The 24181-nt window shown below is 45.2% G+C and overlaps 1 protein-coding gene across 1 annotated transcript in view; it reads left to right on the forward strand.

The window, feature by feature from the left end:
* LOC115476024 (cytidine monophosphate-N-acetylneuraminic acid hydroxylase-like) overlaps window positions 1-24181 on the forward strand; it is a 362006-nt gene that overhangs the window by 296596 nt on the left and 41229 nt on the right. Inside the window, 2 exon segments of the mRNA XM_030212136.1 lie at window positions 7708-7882; window positions 20036-20152. Coding sequence (XP_030067996.1) covers window positions 7708-7882; window positions 20036-20152 — 292 coding nt within the window.

Below are 24181 nucleotides of genomic sequence, written 5' to 3' on the forward strand. Positions count from 1 at the left end.
TTGTTTCTGTCTTTGTGGGGTATTTTTGTGTTCTGTGTATTCACATTGAGGGAAATATGCAGCCACTGATGGCCAACATTTTTTTTAAATATTGACAGCTACAAGTAGAATTGGCCCCAGATATTCATTGCTGGACCATGTCTGGGCACTGTCAATGAGTATCTGGGGTTAATTTAAGCAGAGCAGGCTACTGAAGCTTATGTAGGTCCCAGCCGATATTCAGCTGGGGCACGCATAAGACAATTCTATGGGCCCTGTCTAAATATCGATTAAAAGATATATAGAGCCCTGTAACCCCCCTTCTAGCTCCCAAAATCTTTTCCCTCCTTCCCTTCCTCCTCCCCCAGCCCATGCCATTCAGAACCCCCCCCCCCCCCCCCCGGAACATCCCCCAAGCCCAACTCCCTCCAGGCCTTCCCTATCTCCCTGGTGGTCCAGTGGAGACAATGGGGACAAGAGCAAAGCCCAGTAACTCCTGCCCATTGCAGGAGCCTGAAAGAAATGGCTGCCGCAACCTCTCATGGCAGCCTCACAGTACCGCATAATCATCAGTGGCATAGCTACATGGGGCCATGGGGGCCTGGGCCCCCCAAATTTCCTGTGGGCCCCTGGTTTTGCTGGTAGGGGTCCACAACCCCCGCCAGCTGAAGCGTTGTTCAGCGCTGGTCACTAAAAGGAGCGTGCAGGACATGAGGGGAAGACAGCGCAGGGCAGGCAATGTGGCGGTGCCGGAGAATGGTGCTGGACAAGGGTTCAGCTGGCAGGGGTTGGGGACCCCAGCCAGTCAAAGTATTTGCTGTGGCATTGGGTGGGGAGTGGCAGGGCAGTGAGGCAGCGGGGGGGGGGGGGGGGGGGTGGCAGGGTGGCAGACCAAAATGTGCCTCCCCACCTCAGGCTCTGGCCCAGTCCCACTGTAAGGTCTGGCTACTCCCCTGATAAGTCACATTTTCTTCAGGTAGTTGCAAGAGGCAGGTGCTGAAAGGCAGCCGCACCAGGCAGCTACAAGGGGCACAAGCTGGTGGGCTTCTGTCCTGCTCCCACTGCCCTTATTGGACCACCATGGAGCTAAGGTAGGCCTGAAGGGAGTTTGGGCTTGGGAGGGAGATTGGGGAGACATTCTGGAGAGAGGGTTTTTTTAATAGTGTGGGCTGGGGGGGGGGGGGAGGTAGAAGGAGGGCTTTTTCAGGTGCCAAGAGAGGGCTCCCAGGGCTTCATATATCTTTTAAATAGTCATGCAGCTGATATTCAGTGCTGGAGAATGCATAACTAAGTGGCTGAAATTATGGCAGCTTTTGAGTTGTCGTAATTGTGGCCACTTAGCACTGAATATTGCCATTGCCAGCAACCACTTAACTGCTGGCTCCTACCCAATACTGTGCATTCAACAGTACATCTTAAAAATCTGAATGCGCACTAAATCGATTTAAGGCACATTAAACTATGAATTAATATGCATTAGCAAGTCAGTTGGGGGTAGTTCAATAAGGAGTCACCTAGATTTAAGTGGCAAATATATAGGGGTCCATTTACTAACCCATGCTAAAAAGTGGTCAGCGGTAGTTTGAGATCGTGGATTTCCAGTGCTCTCTGGCCACATTTTAGCATAGCTCTAAAATGGCCAAATTTAAATTTCTGCCATTAATGGCAATATGCAAATTTACAAATTAGAACACCTCCATTTCCGGCTGAGCCCTTACCACTTCCTGTTTAGGAGGTGGTAAAGGCTCATGTGCTACTCCTGCGGTAATCAGGCAGCGCACAGCAATGTACCCACACTGTCCGATTACCGCCAGGAATGCCTACTCCCTGCCCCCTGTGCTAGAAAATAAAAATTATTTTCTAGTGCAGGAAACAGCATGCAGCAAACCCAGAACTACCAGAGGGCACCTGAGCACACCCGATGGTCATGGGCGTAGATTGAGGGTCAAGGGGGGCATTGCTCCCCCAAACTAGTGCTACTCTTACCTTGCAGTAAACAGCTGCACTGCTGCATAATGGGGATAATTTCAGCATTGGAGGAAGGCTTGCAATTGCAGAGGGTTGGGTCACCTTTTGCTTTGGTTTGGTTGCTGCTTTCAGCTCCGAGTCCCCCCCCCCCCCCTTTACTGGCTGCTGCTGCTGCTGTCCGTCCATGTCAGAAAAGTGAGACCAAACATTTAGTGCACCCATCTACTGCCCGCCGGCCCGCCCTTAACCATGTGTAGAAGAGTGTCATGATTGGTCCTCTTAACTGTTACATTTCGCGCCTCTCTGGGCACACAGATAAATGTGACATGAGCAGGTGCCGTTTTGTGGGTTAAAGTTAGGCGAGGAGGAGTACCGAGAGAGGACTAGCTAGTGATAGTGTGAGAGTGAGACAGACAAGTGGTGGTGCATTTGACTTCTTTTTTTTTGTTCCTGGAGCAAATAAAAAATCAAATAAAAAGGATCACATCCGAATCCATCCATCCTTGAGTCGTCCGTCGGAGAAGAAGTAAGCTTGTGAATGATCTGCCTTCTCTAAACTTGCTCAGCACCCGATCCCCAAGCCCCGATCCCCCCTCCTCCTTCAGTCCCAACCAAAGCCTCGCCATACCAGGATGTGGACCCACTGATTGATGCTACCTACGTTTACCTTGCCGTCGTGTTCCTCCTGTTGCCTTTCCATGTGCTGTTTCCTCTGTGTCTCACTCACGTACCGCATGCTACGGAGAGAGTCAAATTGGGTGGGCTCAGCTCAGATACATAAGGCAGCTGAGCCCACCCAATTTGACTCTCACATGCTGTATCTCCCCATCTTATTCTCTCATCTGTGTGTCCCCGCCCCCTGTTGGGCATCTCTTGCTTCAAATAAGACAGATTCACTATGTCTCTCTTCCCTCTCCCTCCCTCCACTTCCCAATGGAACACCAGTTCACCCGCAGAGCCTTGCACTCATGTGCTTTGCAAGACTGAAAGGCTCCTCCTCTCTCTGCTGCCGCCTGCCAGCCTTAGTGCCACCCCAACTAGCGTGAAGTGTGAATCACCTCAAACCAGAAGTGGCAGTGCATACCCACGTTGATGAGGCTCCGCTGTCACAGGCGCCCCGCCTCCCCAACGACATCGGCAATAATGACCTCCATCTACTGTCCCGGCCGGGCTGCTGACAACTTTCCTCCCTCCAGCTCCCCGCGGTCCGATGGTGCTTGCTTACTAACCTGCCTCAATCACTGTCAGCAAGGGCACCGCACTGCAGTGATTGAAAGGAACTGCCTGGGTGTCTGCCTCAATCCTCCTTGTGATATGTCCTCACCAGCTATTGCCCACGTGGAACAGGAAACTGCATCAGGGAAGGCAGAGAACGCATGACAGGGAAGATCGAAGCACCCAGGCAGCATCTTTCAATTGCTGTGGTGCCCCTGCCGGCAGTTTTTTAAGCAGCTTAGCAAGCACCATTGGACCACAGAGAGTAGGAGGGAGAGAGAGACTCTGGAACCACGGTGGGGGGGGGGGGGGGGGGGGGAGAAAAGGGCAGAATTGCAGACGAAAGAGAGGGAGAACTAAGTGCTGCTCTTCTGGAATCGGAGGGGAGAGAAAGGGACAGACAGGAAGAGGTGCTGCTGGGAGAGGGAGAGACCAAGAGGGATAGATGCTGGATCAGCTTGGAGGGTGGGTGGGGGGGCAAGTGAAAGACTGGCTGACTGACTTGGTAAAGAAAGGGGGAAGACCCTGGAGATCTAGGAGGGAGACATAGAGGAGCATAATCGAATGGGGCGCCCAAGTTTTCCTGAGGATGTCCTCGCAGGACGTCCCGGTGAAGGGGCGGGGAAACCCGTAGTATCAAAACAAAAGATGGGCGTCCATCTTTCATTTCGATAATACGGTTGGGGACGCCCAAATCTCAACATTTAGGTCGACCTTAGAGATGGTCATCCTTAGAGATGGTCGTCCCCGGTTTTCAGCGATAATTGAAACCGAGGCCGCCCATCTCAGAAACGACCAAATCCAAGCCATTTGGTCATGGAAGGAGCCAGCATTCGGAGTGTACTGGTCCCCCTGACATGCCAGGACATCAACCGGGCACCCTAGGGAGCACTGAAGTGGACTTCAGAAATTGCTCCCAGGTACATAGCTCCCTTACCTTGGGTGCTGAGCCCCCCCCCCCCAAAAAAAAAAACCCACTCTCCACAACTGTACAACACTACCATAGCCCTAAGAGGTGAAGGAGGGCACCTACATGTGGGTACAGTGGGTTTGTGGTGGGTTTTGAAGGGCTCACATTTACCACCACAAGTGTAACAGGTAGGGGGGATGGGCCTGGGTCCGCCTGCCTGAAGTGCACTGCAGTACCCACTAAAACTGCTCCAGGAACCTGCATACTGCTGTCAGGGAGCTGGGTATGACATTTGAGGCTGGCAAAAAATATTTTGAAAGTTTTTTTAGGGTGGGAGGGGGTTAGTGACCACTGGGGGAGTAAGGGGAAGTCATCCCCGATTCCCTCCGGTGGTCATCTGGTCAGTGTGGGCACCTTTTCGAGGCTTGGTCGCAAGAAAAAATGGACCAAGTAAAGTCGCCCAAGTGCTCGTCAGGGATGCCCTTCTTTTTTCCATTATCGGTCGAGGACGCTTATGTGTTAGGCTCGCCCCAGTCCCGCCTCCGCTACCCTTCCGACACGCCCCCGTGAACTTTGGTCGTCCCCACAACGGAAAGCAGTTGATGACTCCCAAAATTGGCTTTCGATTATGCCGATTTGGGTGACACTGGGAGAAGGACGCCCATCTCCCAATTTGTGTCAAAAGATGGGCACTCTTCTCTTTCAAAAAAGCCTGATACTGAACTGTGGGGGAGGGGAGTGGGATGAAAGAGGGAGACATCCTGGTCTCAGGGTGGGGGAAGAAGAGAGAGGAGAGTGACAGGGAAACAAAGAAGAGATTTGAGATATGGAGGGAAAGGGATAAGGACACAAAGGGAAAGGGGCACCACTGTGGGGGGGGGGGGGGGGTATAGTGACACAGAAAGGCAATACTGATCACAACGGGATAGGGATAAAGAGGGTGAAATGCATGCCAAGGCAAGACAAAGACATAGATGGGGAAAGTGCTGAATTTAAGGGCTGAATCGGAACTCTTAGGTTTGAGGGCAGATGCTGAAACTGGAGGAAGGATAGGGACAGGGCTACAGATGATGGTAGATAGGACACATAAGGACACAGGAGGATGGTGGGAGAAAAAAATATCAAATGGAAAGAAGATATTGCATAAAACAGAAGACACTGGGACCAAAGCAAATAGAAAAACTAAATGCTCAAACAACAAAGGTAGAAAAAAGTTTTTTATTCAGCATTTATTAATTGGAATATGTCAACTGTTGGAAATGTGCATCTGTGATATTTTGTATTTAAGTTTCAATTTCTCTAGTATTGCTGCATGCTGAATCAGACTACTAAGGTAGAAAAAAGTGTTTTATTCAGAAAGGAGAAAGAGCTGGCTTTTTTGGGAATAACCATAATGAATATGTATGAGATATAAATGTATGCAAATGAATGTGCTAATGTGCCCCACCTTATCCTTTGCCCCCCACCAAATGAAAAAGTCAAAAGTACGCCCCTACCAATGGTAATGCTGCTTTGCTGCAGACTACCCGCATGGTGCTCTACCACACCTTCGTAAAAGGGCCTCTTGGTTTATTACTTTTATTCCACCTTTTCCAAGGCTGAGTACAAAAAACCCTACAGAATCATAAAACATGCAATCATATTAAATAAGTACAAAACCAACATTAATGAACAAGTATGTATATAAATGCAGGTATTCTAGTCATTTTTTGTGGATATGTGAACACTAGGGCTGCGTTTAAATTAAAGTTTCAATCTCACGTTTAATCGCACAATCAAATTTTTAATCTTGTGATTAACATTGGGCTGTTCATGGGGGGCACAGGGATGATACCTGGCTGTTCATGGGGGGCACAGGGATGAGCAGGAGGCACATTTCATCTCCCTCCCCTTCCACTATATATCTTACCTTTCCTGGTGGGGATGCCAAAACCAGTCGAAGAAATCCACTGCCAAAGTGTCCCCCTTCCTCCTTGTGCTGCCTTAGCAGCAAAGAAGTCAGCAGGGTGCCTTCCAGGCACTGATACCGGCACTGCCTGAGCATGCTCAGTTCATGCACAAACTGAGCATGATTGGGGAGTACAAGTGTTGCTGGGTGGAGGCACCCCACTGACTTCCTCACTCCTGAGGCAGAATGAGGAGGAAGGGGATGACTTAGGAAGTGGATTTCGTCAGCTGGCGGGGCTTCAGCTACCTCACCAGCTATTGAACAGGTACTGTAGCTTTAGGGGGGCCTTCACCCATTCTCTCTCTCATGTGCCCGCCTTTGCTTTCACCTGTTCTCTCTCTCTCTCTCTCTCCCTGTGCCCCCCATGCTTCACCAATTCTCTCTCTCTCCTCTCCATGCCTTCACCCATTCTCTCTCTCTCTCTCCATGCCTCTCTCTCTCTCCGTGCCCCCCTGTGACTTCACCTATTCTCTCTCTCTGTGCCCCCCTGAGCCTTCACCCATTCTCTCTCTCCATACCCTCTTGTGCCTTCACCCATTCTCTCTCCCTGTGCCCCCTGTGCCTTCATCCATTCTTTCTCTCCTTCCATGTGCCCGTCACCCATTCTTTCTCCCTGTGCCTTCACCCATTCTCTCTCGCTGTGCTCCGTGCCTTCAACCGTTCTTTCTCTCCCTCTATGTGCTTCCCTGTGCCTTCGCCCATTCTCTCTCTCCCTCCATGTACCCTCTGGGCCTTCACTCATTCTCTCTCTTTCTCTCTCACTCTCTCTAATATGCCTCTCCTCCTGCATTCTCCCTCGCTCTCCCACCTGCCATCTCTTCCAGACCGTGGTGGCAGCAGTGGCAGTGGCTCTTCCCTTCCCTCCCGGTTTACCTTATCACCTTTTCTAAAAATTGGAAGTTGCATCAGAAGAGGGCTAGACGAGTCAGAAGGAAAGGCCCGGTGCAAGGTGCGGCAGTATTGCAATATGCTGCCGGCCGCTGGAAGGCGAAGATTTACTGCAAGACAACTAACAAGATAAACTGGAAGGGGAGGAGAGAGCCACCGGCAGTCCGGAAGGGAAGCAAGAGATGTTGGACTGGGCAGGTGGGCGGTTAATCATCAATCATGATTAATTTTTTTATCGTGATTAATGATCATGCGTTAATCATGGTGTTAATCACGATTAACGTGCAGCACTAGTGAACGTGTGTGTAAATGAAAATAAGCCAGCTATGTGCTAATCTTTAATTGCATGCCAGTCTTCCATGGTACTTTGCAGGTAGGCAGTCAACAGAGCAGAGATTGAGTGGAGCTGGATAAATATGTGTGTACTTCCCCAATCTAGGCAAAAGAATTTACACCAGTTCTATGGCTGGCATAAGTGCTCGGTCACAAAAACATGCGTATATTTAGCCAGTTATGCTAGGATGCCTACTTGCCTTAATAGAATCAGCTCTACATAGGCATGTTCTTGGTGCCTACAAATAGACACTATCTTATAGAATTGCCCTCCACACATACATTACAAAAGTTCTAAAGTGTTAAAATTTTTTTAAAACAGATAAAAAGTTCAAAAACAGAGAGAGAACCTCAGACGAGCTGAAAAGTTTTGCCTTTTGCATATTGTTAAAAGTATCTTCACAGCTCCACAACGCTCTGCATTTTCAACACACTTTCATTCTCGTTTTCTCTCTTGTCACTATAGTAAAAGTATAACAGAGCCTCCTGCTGGCATTCCAGTCTTCAAGAAATCCTGGGACTTTGACACTTACTTGGTTACTATTAATGCTTCGGTGGATAATGAAATATTTCTCTACCCTTCGTGGATTGAAGAGTATTTCACTTGGGCTGGATTTGAAGGTTACAATCTTGTGATACGGGTATGTCTATGAAAGTGTCTTAAATGCTGCAGTTTTAAATAGGTTGACCATGGCAGTATAGTATAAGGGACTATCTGTCATGTCTTAAAAGGGATGGCCTCAGATCTGTGGCAAAAATTATGAGTATGTCTAAATAGGGTTGGCTGGATTAATCAGAAGTGGAGACCAGGTTATGACCTGATTTGGCTGCAGAAAGAAGATGTATTCAGAGCCCCTTGAGTTTGCCTTCACCCAACAGTGTAGCTTTCTGCATGGATGAAGATGCAGCGAGCAGAGAAATGGAGTAAATGAGCAGAGCATTATTATTCTGAACTTTCATCACACATCATGAAGGAAACCCAAGTACAACAAGAGGAATAAGAGAATGAGAAGAAAGAGGCGGACAGGAAAATAACAGTAACAAGGAGAGAAGGGACAGGGAAAAGAGTCAGAACAAGAATAGGGAAAACAGAAAGAGGTAAAAGGTATTAGGTGTGCGGTCAGAGAACAGTGTAAGGAGCCTGTTTATTAAGCAGGGTTAGTGTTGAACATGTGGTAAAGCAGTATTAAGATTAATGCACAGTTCTGTCAGGTGTCACAGATGTGTGTGTTAACATTTAAATAAACTGGGTATGGTGCAGAATTATAGTAACAAGCTGATTTACACATAGAGGGACATTTATTTTAGAAGAATGTCCAAATCAGAATTGGGATGTCCTGCTCATATAATGTCCATAAAAAAACGTCCATCTTTCAGTCATTTTTGAACAGGAAAAATGGGATTTCCTGTTTAAAAATACGTGAGAAGGATGTCCGTACGCTGGAGATGTCCGTCCTGAGCAATCATTTTACAAACTGAAATGTTTAAATTATAAACAGGGGAAAATGAAAATGACCACACAGACATTGTTGCAGGACAGACCAGTACCCTAGTGGTTGTTGCAGTGGACTGTAACAGGGAGTAGGAAGGGTAGGCTCTTCCAAAGACAACCGGAGACGACGTATGTAGGAAATCAATTCTTTATTCAATTAAAAACACTGACACAGCTGTGTTTCGGCGCAAAACCGCGCCTTCATCAGGAGTCTTGTAAATACAGTGGGTGGTGTATATTCAATTGGCAACTGTATGAAGATGTAGTATCACATATGACTATATCCAAAGTCTCTGCCAAGGAAAATCTCTGTAGCGTGCAAATGCTGTACAGCGTAGCGGTACGTCAGAGGCATTTGCACGCTACAGATATTTTACTTGGCAGAGACTTTGGATGATAGTCATATGTGATACTACATCTTCAAGAAATAAAATAAAAGTGGGAGGACGACCAAGGATTCCAAAGACTTAATGCCAAATGCCTTTGAGAACTATTTGATGAAGGCAAATCCTCAACAAAAGGAGGTCTTTAGAAAGACCGTTGTGAAGGTGAGCGTGCTTCGTTGTCTCCTCTGACACAACGCTTGTATAGTTGCCAATTGAATATACACCACCCACTGTATTTTACAAGACTCCTGATGAAGGCGCAGTTTTGCGCCGAAACACAGCTGTGTCAGTGTTTTTAATTGAATAAAGAATTGATTTCCTACATACATCGTCTCCGGTTGTCTTTGGAAGAGCCTACCCTTCCTACTCCCTGTTTTGTGCATCGTTTTGCGTAGGATCTCAGTGTACCTCCACCCTTGTGGTGGTCCTTCCTTTTTTCGCAGTAGACTGTAAACCAAGGGACACAGGTTCATATTCCCATTGCAACTCTTTTTTTTGTTGTAACATAGTAACATAGTAGATGACGGCAGAAAAAGACCTTCATGGTCCATCCAGTCTGCCCAACAAGATAAACTTATATGTGCTACTTTTTGTGTATACCTTACCTTGATTTGTACCTGTCCTTTTCAGGGCACAGACCGTGTAAGTCTGCCCAGCACTATCCCCGCCTCCCAACCACCAGCCCCGCCTCCCACCACCGGCTCTGGCACTGACCGTATAAGTCTGCCCAGCACTATCCCCGCCTCCCGCCACCGGCTGTGCCACCCAATCTCAGCTAAGCTCCTTAGGATCTATTCCTTCTGAACAGGATTCCTTTATGTTTATCCCACGCGTACTTGAATTCTGTTACCGTTTTCATTTCCACCACCTCCTGCGGGAGGGCATTCCAAGCATCCACTACTCTATCTGTGAAAAAATACTTCCTGACATTTTTCTTAAGTCTGCCCCGCTTCAATCTCATTTCATGTCCTCTCGTTCTACCTCCTTCGCATCTCCGGAAAAGGTTCGTTTGCGGATTAATACTTTTCAAATATTTGAACATCTGTATCATATCACCCCTGTTTCTCCTTTCTTCCAGAGTATACATGTTCAGGTCATCAAGTCTCTCCTCATACGTCTTGTAACGCAAATCCCTTACCATTCTCGTAGCTTTTCTTTGCACCGCTTCAATTCTTTTTACATCCTTCGCAAGGTACGGCCTCCAACATTGAACACAATACTCCAAGTGGGGCCTCACCAACGACTTATACAGGGGCATCAACACCCCCTTTCTTCTGCTTGTCACACCTCTCTCTATACAGCCTAACAACTTTCTAGCTACGGCCACCGCCTTGTCACACTGTTTCGTCGCCTTCAGATCCTCAGATACTATCACCCCAAGATCCCTCTCCCCGTCCGTTCCTATCAGACTCTCCCCGCCTAACACATACGTCTCCCGAAGATTTCTATTCCCTAAGTGCATCGCTTTGCATTTCTTCGCGTTGAATTTTAATTGCCAAACCTTAGACCATTCTTCTAGCTTCCTCATATCCTTTTTCATGTTTTCCACTCCCTCCCGGGTGTCCACTCTATTACAGATCTTAGTATCATCCGCAAATAGGCAAACTTTACCTTCTAACCCTTCGGCAATGTCACTCACAAATATATTGAACAGAATCGGTCCCAGCACCGATCCTTTAGGCACACCACTACTCACCTTTCCCTCCTCCGAGCGAATTCCATTCACCACCACCCTCTGGCTTCTGTCCGTCAACCAGTTCCTAATCCAGTTCACCACTTCGGGTCCTATCTTCAGCCCATCCAGTTTATTTAAGAGCCTCCTGTGGGGAACTGTGTCAAAAGCTTTGCTGAAATCTAAGTAGATTATGTCCATAGCGCGTCCCTGATTCAATTCTCCTGTCACCCAATCAAACAATTCAATGAGATTCGTTTTTTGTTTTTTTTTTTGTAAACGTGATCCCTCCAGGAACAGAAAAATGCTAAAGACATATGACTCCTGGAAGTCTAAAGACTATTGAAGTGGTGTACCTTCAGGTATGGTAGGTATTTTTCTGTTCCTGGAGGGAGCCCCAGGAAAAAAAAATGTAAAAGCATTTCAGTGGGATTTGAACTGGTTTATAGCCCATTGGATTAACCACTAAGCTACTGTTCTGACCTGCTTGTTGCTTTGTTCAGAATGGCCATATCTGCAGCTGACATAGAGCCTGATTTTCCTTTCCAGTTTCACTTTCATGGGAGAGGGGGACAGCAACCACTGGGGGATTAATAAAGGGTCATACTTTAATCTCTCCAGTGGTCAGCTGCTCAATCAGAGCACCTTTTGGTAACTTGGATGTAACTGAAAAAGATCTAGATAAAAATGTCCTTTTTAGACATGGACTTTTCTTCCTGTTCAAAAATCTCTGTTGGATGTCCTACTTTTGGTTCCTTCCTAGTCCCTCCCAAAACACCCCCTTGCTATTTGGACAAACTGTAGTATGAAACATCCAAATTCTGACTCTCCAAAATCAAGATTTATATGTGTTTAGCAGATGGACATTTTTTAGGCATTTTGAGGCATCCGTCTGCTTTGAAAATTAGCACCATAGCGTATTTTCTGTTCATGTGTTTGCACAAATAAAGGCAGTCGTTAATGCACTTAACTAGCTCTAGAGAAAGTGTTTGCATTAGATATGCACATTAGTCAACTATTTTAATATGAAATTCACAACATTCATGCAGGGCAGTTCTGTAACAGGGCGCCCTTAGACCCCCAGAGGACACCCTGTAGGAGTCTATAAAGGAATATAGGCACCTGCTTTCGTTATAGAGTGCTATCCTAACTGGGTCTATATGTACCTAACAGGCATGAGCACTTAACCAGCCATAGAGCTAGTGTGAGTGCTAGACTCAGGGCCGTAGCCAGAAGGTTTTGGAGGGGCCCGGGGGACAAGCATTTCCTCTCGGTCTCCCTCCCACCCCCCCCCCCCTCCCCAGATCATGCCTTTGTTGGTGGAGATACTCAAGCCCAGCCAAAGTTTCACTGTTAGAGCCCCACCCGTGCTGTTTGAGAAGCAAGGAAGTAGGCAGGCTGCTCCTGCCTCCGACACCAGCACTTCCATGCATACTCAGTTCAAATACATGAACTGAGCATGTGTTGAAGAGCTGGCATCAGTGGATAGACCACCCTGCCAACTTCCTGCTGCTTAGACAGCATGGGCAGGGCTCAAGTGGCAAAATTCTGAAAGGCAAGGCTTGAGCACCCTCGCCCACCATGTATTGGCTGCCACAATTTTAGACCCAGTGGGGAGCCCGAAGACTCTGCTGGTTACACTACTGGTACTAGTGCCTATGTGTTGCAGATATGCACATAACATACAGTATTCTGTAAATTATGCATGTAGGTGGGAGCCTTGCCCAGGCTCCAACCATGTGTATACTCCCATGCAAATATGTGCTATGTAAGTTAAGTGCATATTTATAGAATAGCGTTTAAGCAGAATTTTCTCATTTACATGTGTATTTGTGCACATAAGCACATACCTGTAAGCTTCTTAGCATTTAGCACCAGCCAATATCCATTAGCACATGCTAAGCATTAGTAGAAGGGCCCCTCAGTCTTCTTTCCTTTTCTGGTGTACCATATATCAAGGGGTTCTCAACCCAATCTTCAGGACACATCCAGTCAGTTTTTCAGGATATCCACAGCTTTACATTTTACCAATTTTTTGCCCCAACTCTACAATGCATCTATATATACATTGCAATGAATATTTTATTTCTTATTTCCTTGTCCCTTATTGTACCCATTTACCCCTACCTTACCTGACCCTTTTTCTAATTGTATTTGTTTAAAACCTATCGTACGTGGCGTCCACCATTATGGTATTTTGTAAGCCACATTGAGCCTGCTAATATGTGGGAAAATGCGGGATACAAATGTTACAAATAAATAAATAAAATGGGTACGCATTAGACAGATTTGCTTGCACTTATCACCTTTGTATACAAATCTGCCTTACGTTCTGGAAAGCCTGAAAACCTGACTGGCTGGGTGTGTCCTGAAGGTTGAGAATTGCTGCCTTTCACAGAGGTTTGTAACTCTGGCATCTAAACCCTTTGAAAATGGATCCCTTAAACTTGGCAGTACTGGTCTTACGTACCCATCTCATGACTATGCAGATAGCCAAATTGAAGGATGAGAAGGCTCCACAGCCCAGCCCTTCTCTTCCACCTCTAGTTCTCCCATGTCATCACCCGTTTACCTCCTTCAGCTCCCAGTACTAGCTCCACCCCCGAGTGGCAGCGCGAAGACCCCTTCTAAGATTCTAACTGCCCTCCTGATTGCGCTGATTTTCCCTTTTGCGGAAAACATGATCCCTGCAGCCTTACCATGTATTCTGGCAATCATAATAATAATGCCAGAGCTCCTGGGCCATACCGAAATGCCTACAGAAATGAACTCCCAAATTTTTGGGGAAGACAGAAACAGAGAGGTCCCACAGATAGTAACAGGCACCCTTGGAATTACCCCTGTGCCAAAGAGTACCTCCCTCATTTAGAGTACCAGATCCCAAAACGTTGTTCCAAACCTGCCTGGCTAGATATCCCACCAGTAACCCCAGATTTGTGGGTAATCTGACATCCTGCAATACCACAATTACATCAGAATCCAAGGTAGACAGCATCAATCTCACTGACTTCACTCGTGCTCGAGCTGATGTATGGTGGTATTGTGGAACCAATGTCCTCTACCAAACATTACCTAGAAATTGGCAGGGACAATGTGCCCTCGTTAATTTGGTAATTCCAATTGTCATTGTCTCCCTACGACCTCCACACCCCCCCCCCCTGCAACGAGCAAAAAGAGATACTTCGTTGCCTGGCTTTTTTGATGAACATGTCTACATAGACGCAATTAGAGTTCCTAGAGAAGTTCCTGATGAATTCAAGGCCCGAAATCAAATCGCTGCTGGATTTGAGTCTGTTTTCATTTGGTGGGCCACCATTAACAAAAATGTGGACTGCATCAATTACATATATTACAACCAGCAGAGATTTGTTAATTACACCAGAGATGCTGTTCAGGTAATTGCAGCCCAATTAGATGCCACCAGTAGAATGACTATGGAGAACCGGATGGTTCTTGATATGATACTAGCTTCTGAAGGAGGGGTCTGTAAAAAAAAAACTAGGTACTCAATGCTGTACCTTTATCCCCAATAATACCTCTCCAAATGGATCAATCACCAGAGCATTGAAAGGCCTCACTTCACTTTCTGAAGAACTTGCTGCCAACTCTGGTGTTGACACTTCCTAGACTGGATGGATGAATAAAGTTTTTGGTAAATGGAAAATATTTATTATCTCAGCTGCAACCACAATTATCATTTGTGTAGCTGTTTTTGTACTAGTTGGATGTAGTATTATTCCATGTGTCAGAGGATTAGTTGCACGCTTAATTGAAACTGCTTTAAGCAAGAGAGATCCTGCAGGTCAATATGTCCTGTATGAACGTCTTATGACAAACACAAAGTTTGCAGAGGATGCAGAGGAAACAGAGTACCTTCCTATGCACCCCTCAAAGCGCTCAGAGGACACCATAATAGAAGGGCCTACAACTATGGTTTAAAAGTGTTAATGCTGATCAGAATGTAATTGTAGAATGGCAAATTGAAGTACTGCCTGATTTATCCAATATTAGCCGTTGTTATTAAGTTGTTTATTAATGAAGTACTATAATGTTTATCGTATATTAGCTTGTGAACCATATTTACTCCATCCAATAGGTTTTATGTATGTTCAGTAGACCACTTAGAATTCTGTGGCCTGAGTTTTGCTGTTTTCCAAGAGGGGTTGGTGTAGGATACTCAGATTCCATGGGTTGATTATTCAATGGGGATATCCCAACATCCTTTCACGTTTGCAGGTATAGCATTGCCCGAGCGTTGGTTCTCATTATGGCATATCTGTATGCAGTAATAAACCACCTATGCTACCCTTTGTACTACCCCCCTCACTGGACTCTAGGAGCCCTCTGGAATGGATGGCCACATACTAGAAGATCCACATGTGAACGCCATACTGGGAGGCTGTTCAAGAGGGGATATGTAGAATATTGTCACCAATTGCCTTCAGTGAAATACAGGTCAAGAGGTTTGCAGTTGCCAGCTAGGCCTCAAAAATCATAAGACCATCTCTGACCCAGGATTTCACTGTGTACAGCAACACAGGATTGTGACAGCCTGAAGAATGAGTGAAACTTGGCACGTTTGCAAAAAGAGCTGAGCTGAGGTAAAAATGCCAGCTGGACAGAGGCATAACGAGAAGCAGCGGTCAGGGATATCTTGCAAAAGATAGATGAGTAGATAGCCAGGTGCAAGAAAACAGAAATTTGTGAAGGATGGGCCGAAACTTGGGGGACAGAATTATCATGGTGGTCGAAACTAACATATGTTAAAAACAGAACAGTCATTGCGGTCAAAACTAGCATATGTAACAGATATTTGCTAATTGTGCCTAATAGATGTTAATGTAAGAGATAGGACATAAAAAGGGTATAAAAGCTGTCAGATGGAAAAATCTATGGAGAACTCAGTAAGTGTGAAACCTGTTTGATTCACTGTCTGACCACCTCCCTGTGAGAAATATGCTTTGATTACTGCTACCAATGATTTCATAGATATTGCTTGGTGAGTATAGATTTGCTTTAATAAACTTGAGAGCTGATTTCTCATATTCACTGTTTTCTTCTGATTATTGTCTCCTGACTTATTCAGAGTGAGTGCACAACTTTGGTACTGAAGGAGTCTAGATAGACGAGGAAAATATATAGATGTAGCCTTGGGTTATTTGCTCATTCCTAGATATTTGTGGCTGGACCACTGTACTAGGAGGGGTAAATACACCTGAAAACAAAACATCAGGTATTTTCCCCTCTTTTTAAAATATTTCTGAGCTACAGTCCAAAATATGTTAGTGTTTGAACTTTAAAAAATTTCATGAGCCAAATGGATGGAAAATAGTAAAGTTCTGGAAGCTAAGCAATTCCAAAAAAACATTCATAAGAAGGGAAGAATGTCTCAGTACAAATAATGCTATAAACATTATTTAGAAAAACAAATAATGCAAAATATTATTATTACCAAAGTGAAACCCTAATGTTAAACTAGGTCTCCCTGGTGATCCAATAATCCCATGGGTTTTGAGTATGCCCACAATAAATCTGTATAAACTGGATTTTCTATGTATTCAGACTAGTCTCATGTTGATTATTGTGGCTATCCTTAACAGCTAGTTGACTTTGGGGTCACCAGGACAGATTTGAGAAGCCCTGTCCCAAGAAGAGGCTTTAAGACTGTTATGATTCTACCGGTTTGGCAGGGTAAAGGGGTAGACTTCTTTCCTGATTGGCTGCCAGGGTTTGTGCTGATGTCATTGGGTAGTACTTAAGCCTGCATGTGACTATCCATTCTGCTTTGACGTTACTTCACTCTTGTGGTGACTTGAAAGCCGCAGTTCTCGGTCAGAACGTGCTGTGTGCTCTGACTTTGATCTGAGTTCCCTGTTCAGGGATTTCTTTCCTTTCCCTTTGTTTGTGTTAGCTGGGGGCAGCGTGTGTGTGTATAATTAGTTCTCTTGTCTCCAGCTGGGCTTCCCTTCGCTGACTGCAGTTCTCTGTGGGAAGCCAGCTGCTTGTTCCTCAGTGGGGGCTGGGCTTTGTTCAGCTTTTGTTTCTGCTAGGCTGCTTGTCTGAGAGCGTCCTGTCCTCTCCGGTTGTTTGTTTACTCTAGGTTTTCTCTCCCTGTGTGCAGTGAGTAACCTTTTGTGTACCGTGTGCTGTGTCCCTGTCTCCTATGGTGTGTTGTTTAGTAGGGCTGTGCTTCCCCTCTGTGAGGAGCTTTCTCTCGGCTTGTTTGTTGTTATAGGAGCTCTCTCTCTCTCTCCCTCTCCCTCGTGTGCTGGCCCTGCTAGCTTAACCCTTTGTGTGCTGTATCTCTGCCGCTGTCTGCTGTGGGAGTAGGCATAGGTTTTTCTGCCTCCCTTTTTGTATCTGGTTCCTCTGGCTTCTGCCTAGGGCTTCCTAACCCTTTTGGGGGTTGCTGTGTTAGTTCCCCTGTCCTGCGCTAGTCCCCTGGCTGGGCGTGGCCCGCTCTGGTTCTTTTGTTTCTCCCCCTGCCCTATCGTTGGTGTTCAGCGCGTGTCTGGCATCTTGGGGTCCCGGGGGCCCTCTGGGTTCTTTCACCCCCCCCCCCCCCCGTGTGTGTCTGGGTTCCTGTTCGGCTGTGAGGCCCGCACGAGTGGCTCTGTGTGTGTGGTTTCCAGTTCGGCCGCGAGGCCCGCCTGTTTGCCTATTTCCCTTCCTCCTGAGGGACTGGGGGAGGGGTAGTAGGGGTATTGTGTTGCTGGGGTGTGTGGGGGTGGGTCGGTTTCCCCTTGGCCTGGGTCGGTGCCCTGCTGGCCTCGGCCAGGGCCCAAGGGCTCACCACCAACCCAACAGATTACAAAGACTCTCCATGTGTATTTGATAGAACAAAAAAGAGAAAGGGGATAAAATAGAAACATTAAAATATATTGCAGGTTTAGGGGGGGAAGTTATCAACATGAGCTACGATTAAAATGGGTTACTTTACCACTAACTCATACTATTTTAGCACAGGTTCGATTTTATAGAATGAGATCTAGTTACTAATAACTGGGGTTAATGGTAAAATAACAAGTCTTAATGGTATACCACTTAGATAATTTCTCCCCTTAATTATTTACAAGAATTTGGCATATCATATGTAACATATTTGTTATATATAACATATGATATAACATATTTGTTATATCATATGTATACCTGTAGAAGAAAACATTTCCAGTACAATTGGTCAAAATAGGAAATTCTTAAGAGAGAGTCAAGAGGAAGCACAAGAGCTTCCTAAAGGCTGGTTGTGGATGCCTGGAATAGCCTACCTATTGTCCACTTCTTTCTTGCCTCTGCAACAGAAGTAACCTTCTGGAAGAATATATCTTTACTTTCCCAGGCAGAATTCCAGGCAAGAAAAACTCTGGCTACTAAATAAATATTAGACATAACAAATGTTTATTCAAATTGTCAAAGAAGCCAATTAATAATTATTGAAATAGTAACAAATAAACCCCTATACACTATAATATGTAGCAAATAAAATCAGAGTTTTCCCTGGGAGCTGTCAATATATCCACCTGCTAGTGTAGGCAGTACCGTAGCGAGGACAGCTGACACCCGGGGCGGGTCGCCACTGCACCCCCCCCCCCCCCCGGGTGCAGCACGGCGCACCCTCCCCTCTCCGGAGCGCACCACCCCCCCCGGAGCGCGTACTTACGAGGGAAGACGTCAGGCGACGAGGGAAAGCGGCGAGGCATGGGCGGGAGGGCCGAACCGCCCTGAGTGCATGTCGCTGGGAGCTGCATCGGCTCTGCTGGTTCCCTGCTCTCTCTGCCCCGGAACAGGAAGCCGCCCAATTTCCCGCAGCCGTCAAAAATTGCCCGCAACTGGTCGCGGAAACCCGCCCAATTGGGTGAGAAAACTTCCCATCTGGCAACACTGCTTGCTTCTAGGTTCCCTTCTAGATCCCTATCTAGAAACCGCTCTAACTCTCTAGCAAGATCTGGTACCAGAAGGTCTGAGTACCTTGTGCACAAGAACAGGTGCAGGAAGCACACAGGAAAAAACAGCAGATCAGAAGTGCATCCTAGAGACCCTAGGCCTGCAGATGGCTAAAAAAACAAATCAAAATAAAACAAAAAAACCACACACACAAAGCCACCAACAGCTCATTCATAAGGACTGACAGAAAAGAAAGCTGCCAGCCACCAGCTAGATATAAACACTGATGCACTGTTAGGAACATCAAGGAGAAAACCACATAGAGCTATATACTGTATATTTTCTCTTAGTGTTACATTTGGACAGGAACACAAAGACGCTGCAATTACCAGCATGCTCCCCCAATTTGCTGCAAATTTTCCACACATATAATTTGAATACATTTAGTTTGAATACATGTTGAAGTGTCACATGATGAAGTGTCTGGTGGTGAGGTGTTACAAGATGAAATGGCAGATTAAGGCGATGAAAACATTCTTATTTGCCTATGAGCCTCAGGAAGGTTTTATGTGTAATAAGTTTCTACAAGGAGAATAGCCTAATGGTTAGTGCAATGGGCTGAGAACCTGGGGAACTGGGCTCAATTGCCACTGCAGCTCTTTGTGACCCTGGGCAAGTGCAAGTCACTTAACCCTCCATTGCCCCAGGTACAAAAATAGTATTTGAGTACAGTAGAGACAGAGAAAGCACCTGGGTGGTCTTGTGGCAGACTCTTTTGCCCATCTTCCTCTAATGTGTGAATGAGGACTGAAAACAGCATACTAACTTTAGAAATGCACCTCCTACATAGAATGGATCCAGAGCACACCTGCTATCCTATTATATCTCTAGTGCTGGAAGCTGAAGTGGACTTCAGACTTTTGAAGAGCAGCATTTGCTATTGACATAGGGCAGGTCCAGGATTGATTCTGTGTCTTTTTTAGGGCAGGATAAACCCAGAGAGTACTGTCATGGTTTTAAATTATTTACTGGAACTCAGCTCCTGACAGCTCCTGCTGAATTTAAGTCCCACTCTTAAAGACATACCAAGTCACACGCATTTATCATGTAACACACACATTCAGCAAGAGCAAAAGGCTGTTTTGGCTATATAACCCTTAGCCAAGAGTAAAAGGCTAAAGCATAGTCTCCTGCAAACCATCAAACTTATATGTCAAATAGCTGGGAGATAACTTTAATGAAGTTATAGGAGCAGGAGAGGATGATGACTAGATCAACATCAAGCAACACATATGATGTTACTATATTTTACTGTGTTATTCACCATGCCTGGCTTTCTATTCTTGCTTTTTTTTTATAGATGATAGAGACTGATGATGATTTCAATCCATTGCAAGACGGATTTAACTACTTGGTTGACTTTCTTGACCTATCCTTTCCAAAAGAAAGGCCTAGCCGTGAGCATCCTTATGAAGAAGTAAGTAGTGATGAAAAATAGATTGAGTAACCAGTATTCTACCTGGACAAGCAGAAAAGTCAGTCCCACACATGGAAGGATGTCATCAAAGACATCAAAACCTAGAGGATGCCCTAGTAGTAGCCAGCAATCTTTGCGCTCTTCTGAATATGTGCAGCCAACTCATTCCATGAAATAAAATAAGGTTTGGCCCTTGCTCTGGTTCTTTTCAACATTTTTGTAAGTGATATTGTAGAAGGGCTGTTCAACAAGGTTTGCCTCTTATACAGTTGATATCAAAATGTGCAGCAGGGTAGAAAAACCTGGAAGGTGTGGGTAACATGAGAAGGGGCCTAGCAAAGCTTTAGGAAAGATGTAGAATATATATTTCACTACATCTAATAATTCTGGACAGATTAGAACCCAACATTTGAAATAAAAACTAAAACAAATGGAAATGCAGTCATTACTAATGGTAGTGTGTGCTGACACCATTAGCATGTATTGGGGCTCATTTTCAAAACAGAAAACATCCAAAAAGTGGCAGATGGATTTTGTTTTGCCAAAATGTCCAAATCACTATTTTCAAAACCCATTTTAAGATGTTTGTCTATGCAGTTTGGGTGCAGTGCATCCAAATCACAAGGGGGGTGTGTCAAGGGCATGTTAGAGGCAGGATTTGGACATTCCCAAAACTTGGACATATTTCTCTATAATGGAACAAAGCAAAAACGTCCAGGGCTAAAAGTTAAACATTTTGGTGTAGACCTGTTTTAATCATGACTAAGTCACAAAAAGGTGCCCTAAATGATCAAATGACCACTGGAGGGATTATGACATGGCCCCCCCTTACTCCCACAGTGGTCACTGATCCCTCCCACCCCCCAAAGATGTGAAAGAAACAGCACATACCAGGCTCTATGACAGCTTTAGACATTATGGTCACTCATATTGGAGCAGCAAGCAGATCCCTGGAGTAGCCTAGTGGTTGGTGTAGTGTACTTTAGAGAAGGGGACCCAGGCCCATATCCCACTCTAACTGTTACACTTGTGATGGAAAATGTGAGCCCTCCCAAACCCACCAAACAATTACTGTACCTACATATAGGTGATACCTGTAGCCATAAGGGCTATAGTAGTGATGTATAGTTGGGTACAGTAGGTTTTTGGTGGGTTTTGGAGAGCTCCCCATGCAGTATAAGAGAGTAACGGTGAGATGTGTGCTTAGGACCTTTTATGTGAAGTCCACTACAGTGCCCCCTAGTTTAGTTTCTTAAATATTTGCTTAACCACCTTTCCAGTGAAATCAAAGCAGTGTACACTCTAAGAGGAAAGAGGGAAAGAAATACAAAATGTATACAGGAAAGGATAGACTGAGAAAAACAGAGAGAAAACATATATACACAGAGAAGACAGCAACAACAACAAAGTACTGCATCATAAATAGAGGATAGCTACACTGTTGAACTTACTAACTTCCCAGATCCATAGAATTAGGGAATGCCTGGGAAAATAGATAAGTTTTCAGGGCCGACTTAAATTTAGAGAGTGAGCATTCAGAGCGTAAGGTGACTGAGAGGGAGTTCCACAGGAAAGGAGCAGTACAGAAAAATGCAGCTTGACGAATGTCCTGGAAGAGGGCACAGTGAATGGAGGATATAGTGAGAAAATTCTCATAAGCCGAGTGCGTTGCACAAACAGAGCGATAAGAGCAGATCAAAGAAGAAAAGTGCACTGGAGTGGAAGTATGAAGTCCTTTGTGTGTAAGAACCAAAGGTTTTCATTCTAATTGATACAGGATGGGGAGCCAGTGATGTTGGGCTTAAGGGGAGTCACATGGTCGAAACAGGAAGCATGTGTAAGGAGGCAGATGGCAGTATTCTGAATCAACTTTAGCCTTCCCAAAGAGACCTGTGGGAGACCAATGAAAACAATATTGCAATAGTGTAACTTGGGCAAAACTAGTGCATGAAGAAGAGAAGCACAAGCTTTAGAATCCAAATAGGGTCTTAATGAACGGATATAACGTAATGAACCAAAGATATTTTGTGGTATTGACCTGGATAAAAGGAGTAGAGTGGAGACACAGGGGTCAAGCGTTAGTACAGAAGGCTAACCTGGTATCCATAGAGCAAGAAATTTTTCAGGATTGAGAAGTAGATGATGGTCTTGTAGCCATTCGTCAACAGCATCAAGAGTTTGCTGGAGCAAGGAAAGGTCGGGCTGGAGAGGATCTTGAGTAAAAACTAGAAGTATATCATCTATGTAAAAGTAGAATTTAGTACCAAGAGACTGAATTAAAGTGGTCTGCAGGCTTAGATGTTAAAGAGAATGGGGGAGAGAATAGATCCCTAGGGTGCCCCACTCTGCTGGGTTGTCTGTGTGGCCAGTTTACTACAAATGCTGGCCCCATATACATCCCAATGGCTTGTTTTTCCGCATTTTTCCCTTGGATGTTATTTCTTTCAAAAATGATCCAAAAAGATAGACACACAGAGCACAAAAATATCTAGCAAATGGCCATTTTCAAAACAAAATGATAAGACATTTTTCTGGTTCAAAAATCGCTATGTTTGCCACTTGATTTTTGGATCTTTTTAACAAAACATCCAAAATCAGATTTAGATGTCATATCGAAAATGCCTCTCATTATCTGTTGCAGGTTCCATTAAAATGGGCCCTATAGCAGTTAATGGTTGCTAACTACTAGAAAATTACCCTTTTGAAAAGCTATCTGTAGTTATGGCGAACAAACCTTTAAAAAGATATAAACAGGATGGAGTCAGTCCAGAGGGCAGCTAGTTAAATGGTCAGTAGTCTTCATTATAATGCATATGGGGACAAATATAATGATCTAAATATGTGTACACTGGAGGACATGCTGGATAGGGAAGATATGATATAGACATTTAAACCAAGGGTTAGGTGCACAGAAAATGGACCTCTTTCAATGAAAAAGAAGATCTGGAACAAGGGGACCATTGGATTAGGGTGAAAGAGGGAAAGTCAGGAAGGATTTTTTTTTATACAAAGAGCAATAAATGTGTGGAAGATCTAGCCAGTGGAAGTGGTAGAGACAAGAACAGTATCTGAATTCAAGAAAGCATTGACTATGCATAGCATAGGCACCTGATATAAGAGGCTTTGGAAGGCTAAGCTTCCCCAGTCACAAGTTGGAGCCGACCAGCCCCTCCCCCCCAAGTGAAAAACTGGCGGCAGCCACATCAATGAGCAGCTTAACACAACACATAAAGGGCACACCAGAAACTTAGGGGCATCAAAGAACCTTATGTTCCTCAGTGGTGATATCCTGGGTTTCCCATTCCCCCTTCCCCGACTTCCACTTTGCCCATACTGGTATGGTACACTAGCAATTATAGCAGCCCTGCCTTGAGGCCTCTGCCTTCCTCTGTGATGAATGTTTACTGCTATGACTACTGCTTATCATTTGTATAGCGCTACTAGACATACACAGCGCTGCGTATGCCTTGTAGCGCTATAGAAATGCTAAAATAGTAGTAGTAGTAGTAGTAGTATACTAAACATGTTAAGAAACAGTCCCTGCTTAACAGAGCTTACAATCTAATCAAGATAGACAACAAGACAAATAAGGAATGAATGTTATTATTATTTGGTCCCAGGCCTGACTTTGGTTCAGGATCCAAAATTAGAGAAAAATTTACAGGCCTGTGACTCTGACTTGAACTCCAGTGTTGCTCAAAGGCTCATGAGCTATTGGGACACAGCAGAGCAAGCAGAAACCCGCAAGGGCGGGGGGTCTAACTTGCAGAGTTGCATGAATATGGCAATATGGTGGTAACAGATGTTCAGAAAGACAGAACTGGATAATTCCACAGGAAGATGACCAGGTGCCACAGAAAGTGTTTTGAGGAAGATAAAAAAAGGCAGGCCTAGGCTCAGGAAGTCCATAGACTTGTATGAAGTGAAGCTTATATAAGTGATTGAAATAGATCATTACGCTGGAGAGTCAGATTCTGATAATACCAATGGTTGTATTGCTTGCTGTCCTCCCAATGAGAACTGCTGATT

The sequence above is a fragment of the Microcaecilia unicolor genome, chromosome 1, assembly GCF_901765095.1.
Source record: "Microcaecilia unicolor chromosome 1, aMicUni1.1, whole genome shotgun sequence".
Taxonomy (NCBI): domain Eukaryota; kingdom Metazoa; phylum Chordata; class Amphibia; order Gymnophiona; family Siphonopidae; genus Microcaecilia; species Microcaecilia unicolor.